Here is a 7500-nt window from a genome sequence, read left to right on the forward strand (position 1 = left end):
CTCCAAAGCAGGGATCTCCAACCTGGGCAACTTTAAGCCTCGCGGACTTCAACTCCCAGAAGCAAAGCAGGCTGAGGAATTCTGGGAGTTGAAATCCGCCAGGCTTAAAGTTGCCAAGGTTGGAGAACCTTGCTCCAAAGGGAGAATCCCAACAGAACGGTGCTTCTGAATTCCCTCCAACCTTACCACATGATGAATGTGAGACACCCTGACATGGTTGAGAATGAAACAGGAGTTGCAGTGAGATTCAAGTCAAGTCAATGTTTATTACAGTCAAAGACCAAAGCAAACAGTTAGACTCCTGCACGCACAGAGATGGAAAGATTCAACACCATCCACTGTGGAGGAATGGTGGATGAATTTGACAGATTTTGCTGAAATTGATAAATCAACTTCTTGGATTAGAGCAGTGATTCCCAAACTGTGAGCCGCGGCTCCCCAGGGAGCCGCGCTATCGTCATGGGGGCACCGCGGAATATCTGCGCCCGCTGGGTCCGGCGCTGATGCGCCATTTCTGGGGCGTCTGGTGCACATGCGCAGTTGCAGGTCGGATTTCCGGGGAGCCGCGGGCGCGTCTGGTGCGCATGCGCAGTTGCAGGTCGGATTTCCGGGGGAGCCGCGGGCGAAAAAGATTGGGAACCTCTGGATTAGAGAAAAGACATTATCTACACTTATTGGTGGCTGGAAGCCTCTTATGGAATTTTTTTCCGTAAAAATGAAGCTTATGATTTATGGTTTTGATGATAAGAGAAGATAGATTATAGAAAGAAAGAGAGTAATGATTTAACTTTAGAGAGAGAGGTTAAAATGTCATCGTACTTATAACAGCTATGAAGAATATTGACTTCTTCAATCTTCAGATTTCTGCAACTTTGGTATATTTTTTTTCTTCAGGTTTTTTTTTCTTTCCTTCCACTTTCTTGCCTTTTTCAATTTTTTTTCTTCCTAATTTATATTAGTTTGTGTCAGTTTTTATCTTCTTGTTTAAAAAGTTCCATAAAATATAAAAAGACAATGAAATTGGAGCAACACTAGACATAAACAATAGATGGGAGAGGAGTAACTTACTTCATAAATGGCAGCTTAGTCCAGACTTCTAAAACAGGGGTCTCCAACCTTGGCAACTTTAAGACTTGTCGACTTCAACTCCCAGAATTTCTTAGCCAGTTTTCCTGGCTGAGGAATTCTGGGAGTTGAAGTCCACAAGTCTTAAAGTTGCCAAGGTTGGAGACCCCTGTTCTAAAAGACTGGAAAGAGGAGGAAATTGTACAAAGAGACTGACACTTAATGAACTCAGCAATAACAAATGATCAATTTGAGGTTTCTATTGCAGTTTCCAAGATTCTGTCCCTTGTCTCTTGATCAAGGTGCTTACTTCTTTGCTTGAGGTCCAAAGCTTGGCAGAAGACACTTAGAAAGGAAAGGGTTCGAGTGGACCTTGGAGGTCCTCTAGGATGCCTTATTTGCACGCATCTTGGATATGGGCAGATTCTACTTAGAGTAAAGTTGATAATCTGAAGACAACCAGGATATTGGTTTGGCATGTGCTCACATCTAAATCAGGATTTCCAAACTTCTAGATTAGACGTGTCCAATCCGCATGTAGCCTTGGATAGTTAGTAATACAGCCCTACAAGACTGTAAACCTTCAACATTATTATGTGATTTATATACATGAATTTTTCCTTCCTTCCTTCCTTCCTTCCTTCCTTCCTTCCTTCCTTCCCTCCTTCCTTCCCTCCTTCCTTCTTTCCTTTCTCCCTCTATTTCCTTCCTTCCTTCCTTCCTTCCTTCCTCCCTCCCTCCCTCCCTCTCTCTCTCTCTCTCAAACTTTTTAACTGCCATTTTCTCAAGGAGGGGCTCTAATGGGAGGCCCTAGGTTGGGGAAGCTGATCTAAACCATAAGTGCAATAAACTCTGGAGGCATAAAAGAACGGTGTGCTGAAATGAATTATTATTGTTGCTATTAGCAATGAAGCAAAGCTAAGTAAGTTTGGGGCAACTCTGCCAGCCATTTTTTAGTACCATAAATTTGTTGTTGTTGCTTGATACGTGGATGTCTACCAGGGTGAGATGCATCCACTTTGAAACATGCAAGCACTTTGCATACATTATTTCACTGTAATCAACACAGCAACCCTGGCTTATAAATCTGAATTATGGTCTCCTCTATTGCAGGTAGGAGAATTTAGGCTGGAAGCTCTGTTTGTTTCTAACTTATTCCAAGGTGACTCCATTACAAATAGGAACTAAAAGCAAGATGGTATTGATTTTCTTATTGTCACTTAATTACACCTGCGTAAAAACAAATAGCAGGAGGTTTATGGCTGGGATTCATACAGGTAATCCTCAATTTAGGTACATCACAGTTGTTGTGCTGGTCGTAAATAGGTTGATTTTATGACCTTTTTTGTGGGGGTTGTTAAGCAAATGCCAAAGATGGTAAATGAATGAACGGTTTGAAATGAGCATGGTTTTGCCAAAAACCAGATGTAAATGCTAGTTTTGGGCAAAAGCCATAATTAAAGGTCACTTGGTTGTAGGACATAAATGCGATCACGTTTCAGAGTTTGGTCACATGTCGGGGGGTGGGGAAGCCATCAGAACTTCAAATCCTAGTCATAAATAGCCTCAAGGTAGATCTTTCACAACTTCAAGCGGTCCAGTCCTAAGTAGAGGATTACCTGTGATGGGCTGTATACTAAAATAAAGCCAGGTCATGACACACAGTTGAAAATAAACCAGGAAGCCTGTAATTGCCAGAGTGTGTCTGGCAAGAACAAAGAATGTTTATCTACAGGAAATATGCGCGTGTAAAGCTTGTAACAATTCTGGGTAGTTGGAAAACTGATAAAAGTAACAAAAGTAACAACAGTTAGACAACTTGCAGGGCTCAGCTAAAAATTAGGAATACAGATGGCCTGCAGCCAATTAAATGTGTATTAGATAACTCCTGGGGCATTCATTAGCCAAGGCTTAGGAATAGGGACAGTTAGAGACCAATAGAACAAATTGTAGAATTATTACTAAAATGTTCATTAAATCAGGGGTCTCCAACCTTAGTAACTTTAAGGTTTGTGGACTTCAACTCCCAGAGTTCCTCAGCAAACTGGCTGAGGAACTCTGGGAGTTGAAGTCCACAAACCTTAAAGTTACTAAGGTTGGAGACCCCTGCATTAGATGATATTTCTTGTTCTCCTGCTTCGTCCCACCTTCTCTTTTAGTGAAAATGTATAAAGCTTACTTAATCCTTTGTACTTGGCTCTCTTGGCATTTTGGCCAGCAGCCCTTTTCCTTAGGTAAAGCTAAAGGTTTCCCTTGCATATACGTGCTAGTCATTCCTGACTCTAGGGGGGGGTGCTCATCTCCGTTTCAAAGACGAAGAGCCAGCGCTGTCATGTGGTCATGTGGCCTGCATGACTCAATGCCAAAGGTGCACAGAACGCTGTTACCTTTCCACCAAAGGGAGTCCCTATTTTTCTACTTGCATTTTTTACGTGCTTTCGAACTGCTAGGTTGGCAGAAGCTGGGACAAGTAACAGGAGCTCACCCCATTACACGACACTAGGGATTCGAACCGCTGAACTCCTTGGAGTACTCCAATAAAAAGCAATCGGAAAACCTGCACCTCGTGTCTGGCGTCCATCATTGGCTTCGGTACCAGGCTCAGACCTGGATTGGGGACAACACCTTGTACATTGTGCTAAACATAACCCTGACTGAATTGTGGTTTGGCCACCTTTGTGTAACATACTAAAACATGCCCCTTGGTTTACTAAGGATGGTTAATAAGCATCCAGTCATAACTCAAGGACTGATAAACTACAATTGACCGCATTTGTGCAACGTATTAAACCATGCATTTTGATTTACTAAGCTTGATTGGTACAACTCACTATACCCGAAGGACAAAGAGACCATAATATGATTTAGCATCATATATGAACCCAGTGATGGCAAAACTGCCATGCTAGGCTTCTCTTCTAGATTTCCTATTCTTTGTTCCTTGGTGTCTGCAGAAAACCTGATGGCAACTGTGATGCAATTTCAACATTTACATTCACCTTTTTTTTCTCTTCTTTCAGGAAATATGTGCAATTATTCTAACACAACTCCAGATTTTGGAGGCCTCTATCATGTCAAAGGTAAGTTCCATCCAAGGTGCCTTTTGCGAAGCCACTGACCAACACTTCTTAATCGTTTTCCTTGACATTGCCTAAAAAAAAATCTGTCCTGGGTAACTCAGCCCCCCAATTTTTTGAACCATGTTTGTCATTTTTCCTTGCAATTCCTTTTAAATAGAATAGAGGTGCTGAATCTGTTTGAGAACCTCTGCTTTATAAACCACACAGCTCTCCAAGCAGCAATAAGCACAACTGGGAATGTGCAAGTATCTTTTAAACCAGGGGTGTCCAGCTTGGCAACTTTTAAACCTGTAGACTTCAACTCCCAGAATTCTTCATCTGGCTTCTCAGAGTTGAAGTTCACAAGTCTTAAAGTTCCCAAGGTTGGACATCCCTGCTTTGGACCATTACCCTTTGAATATTGGTGATTACACCTGTTGGCTTTCTAAGGGCATATCATGTAATTCTCCTATTTGGTCTTCTTTGCTTCAAGTGGAGAATCTGTGATCTTCAAGATGTTCTTGAGTGCCAGATCTCATCAGCCCTAGCTATCACAATCCTTGCTTAAAGACAATTGGAGTTATAACTCCACAACTTCCTGGTCTAAAGATAACGGCTTTATGTCTTCCCTGACTTGTTAAAGTAACTTGTTAAAAACAAAGTTTCAAAATAGATGCAGTCAGGTTCACAGGATACATTAAGTCCTGGTTTATTTAGCTGGTTTGCTGGCTTCATACCACACCCTAAAACAGGGGTCGGCAACCTTAAATACTCAAAGAGCCACAAAGGTCCTAACCAGAAGCCTCCAATTCAGTTCTGGAGCCGACTGGAAGTCCAGTTTCTCCACCATAGAGTGTCCTCCTAGCATGGTATCCTTTTTACTCTGCTGACTGGAAGGGCGGTTCCCCCACCATAGAGTCTCCTCCTAGCGAGATGTCCTTTTTCCTCTACTTGTCCTAATCGAAAGCCCTATCAATTGTGGAGCCGACTGATGACAGGGAGCTGCAGCAGTGTTGTGTCTCGCTCGCTTTCCCCGCAGCCAGGGCCCTCTTATCTCCTTCCGAATGCTGAGGAATGTCCTGGCATGCCTCCAGGCCCCAGCCCTGGCACCATGCCCAGACAGGCAGAGCAAGAAGAAGGGCCTGACGTGCCTCCAGCCCCCAGCCCTGGCTCCATGCCCAGGCAAACGGAGCAACTAGACCCCTCCCCCACAGCATGTGAGCCTGAGGAATGTCAATTACCAACAGCTGGAGCCTGGAGAGATCCTCGCTTCAGGAGAATTGATAGGTGGCGTCAGCAGAAGGAAGGGAGGGGCAGGCCTGGATAAGTGCTAAGTCACGGAGCCACACCCCATGGCCTATATAAAGGATCTGCTTTCTGGCATTCTCTGAGTCAGGCAAAGTCTACCTTGAATTGCTGAAGTCACTTCCTGGTCTCCTGCCTGCCTTGAGAACTTTGCTAGGACTTTGGCAGAGCTGCAGAGGCACACCTGATACGGACTTCCCCGACCCGGCCGTCAGCGGAGGAGTGGGACACGACAAGCAGAGGGATGAAAGAGCCACATGTGGCTCCAGAGCCGTGGGTTGCTGTCCCCTGCCCTAAGCCATGTTCATAAACAAAAGGGATTAGGTTCATTCAATATGCTAAGCCAATAATCACCAACCTACTGTAATGTGAAAATCCCCCAGTGAAGAACTAGAAGAGGCCAGGGTTTCAGAGTTCAAGTTTAGTGCACGCCAAGACAGTGGTGAAATCCAATTTCTGTGGGCGTGGCTTGGTGGGCGTGGCAGGGGAAGGATTCTGCAAAATCTCCATTCCATCCCCACTCCTGGGGAAAGGATATTGCAAAATCTCCATTCCCACCTGACTCTGGGGCCAACCAGAGGTGGTATTTGCCGGTTCTCCGAACTGCTCAAAATTTCCACTACCGGTTCTCCAGAACCTGCTGGATTTCACCCCTGCGCCAAGAGCATACAATCATCTTGAAGAAAAATAATTGGAACAGCGATGTGTGCACAAGGCACACTGCCTTTTCTTCCCCACACTTTTCTCTCAATAGTGCAATGTTGCGTTACATTTTGCAACCATTTTTGAAGTACCCAGTTTAGGCTCCTTTTATGACTGTGGGTTATGGGTGCGTTGAAAATGCAAGGTTGCATCAGCCGAGATTTGACAGGAAGCAAAATCTAGACTATAATTGGCATCTTCCCCTTAGCCAAATAGAAAAGGGTGGGGAGCTTGTCGGAATCCTGCTAACCTACCTGGGCAGAGTTTTCTCTGGGGAGTGCCTTGCTTTAAGCTTCTTCCCCCCCTTTTTTTTGTTTACCTGTGTAGGTTTTTTGCAAATCTTAGTAGCGATCTAGAGGCACCCAGATTTATTGAGCTTGGTGTATCTTTCCAGGAATAAGTTTATCTGATGACAGAATCTTAAAACTTTGCTGAATCAAAGGGTGGAATCATTAATATATATGAGAATAGCCTTTGGAAGCTTTGGAAGCAAATAGGCTGAAAAGCCACACATGGACAAAAAGCAATTACCCAGGTTTACATTTTCCTTGGGAGTGGGTATGGAAGCAGAGGAAGCTTTTATGATGTACTTTCTTTCATTTCTTCCTGGAATTTTGTCCAATGGACAGGGTATTCTGCCTGTTCTATAGAGTAGTTTCTATGCTGAAGGAGAAAATGGTGGCAGATTTCATTTTTAAGATTCATTTTTAAGAGAATAGAATAGAATAGAATAGAATATTTATTTATTTATTTATTTAATTAAACTTTTATACCGCCCTTCTCCCGAAGGGCTCAGGGCGGTGTACAGCCTACATTAAAACAATTAATATACACACTAAAATAACAATTAAAAAACTTATTCAATAAAGGCCGAAATTAAAACCGTCCAATTGATCATATAAAATACCCAATAAAATTTAAAATTGAAAAAATTTAAAATTTAAAAATTTAAAAAATCAGGCCAGTCCCGCTTGGATAAATAAGTAAGTTTTTAGTTCCCGGCGAAAGATCCGAAGGTCGGGCAATTGGCGTAAACCGGGGGGAAGTTCGTTCCAGAGAGTAGGTGCTCCCACAGAGAAGGCCCTTCCTCTGGGGGCCGCCAGCCAACACTGCTTGGCGGACAGCACCCTGAGAAAACCCTCTCTGTGAGAGCGCACGGGTCGGAGGCATGTGGTAACAGCAGGCGGTCCCGTAAGTACCCGGGCCCTAAGCCATGGAGCGCTTTAAAATAGAATAGAATAGAATAGAACTTTTTATTGGCCAAGTGTGACTGGACACACAAGGAATTTGTCTTTGGTTTATATGCTCTCAGTGTACATAAAAGAAATATTCATCAAGATACATTCATCAAGAATCATAAGGTACAACA

The 7500-nt window shown here is 43.5% G+C and overlaps 1 protein-coding gene across 1 annotated transcript in view; it reads left to right on the forward strand.

Moving 5' to 3' along the window:
- Positions 1–7500, forward strand: part of LOC131204679 (digestive cysteine proteinase 2-like) — a 68716-nt gene that overhangs the window by 15627 nt on the left and 45589 nt on the right. Inside the window, exon 2 of the mRNA XM_058196180.1 lies at positions 4086–4145. Coding sequence (XP_058052163.1) covers positions 4086–4145 — 60 coding nt within the window. The remainder of the gene's footprint in view (positions 1–4085; positions 4146–7500) is intronic.

This window comes from Ahaetulla prasina, chromosome 10, assembly GCF_028640845.1.
Source record: "Ahaetulla prasina isolate Xishuangbanna chromosome 10, ASM2864084v1, whole genome shotgun sequence".
Classification (NCBI taxonomy): Eukaryota; Metazoa; Chordata; class Lepidosauria; order Squamata; family Colubridae; genus Ahaetulla; species Ahaetulla prasina.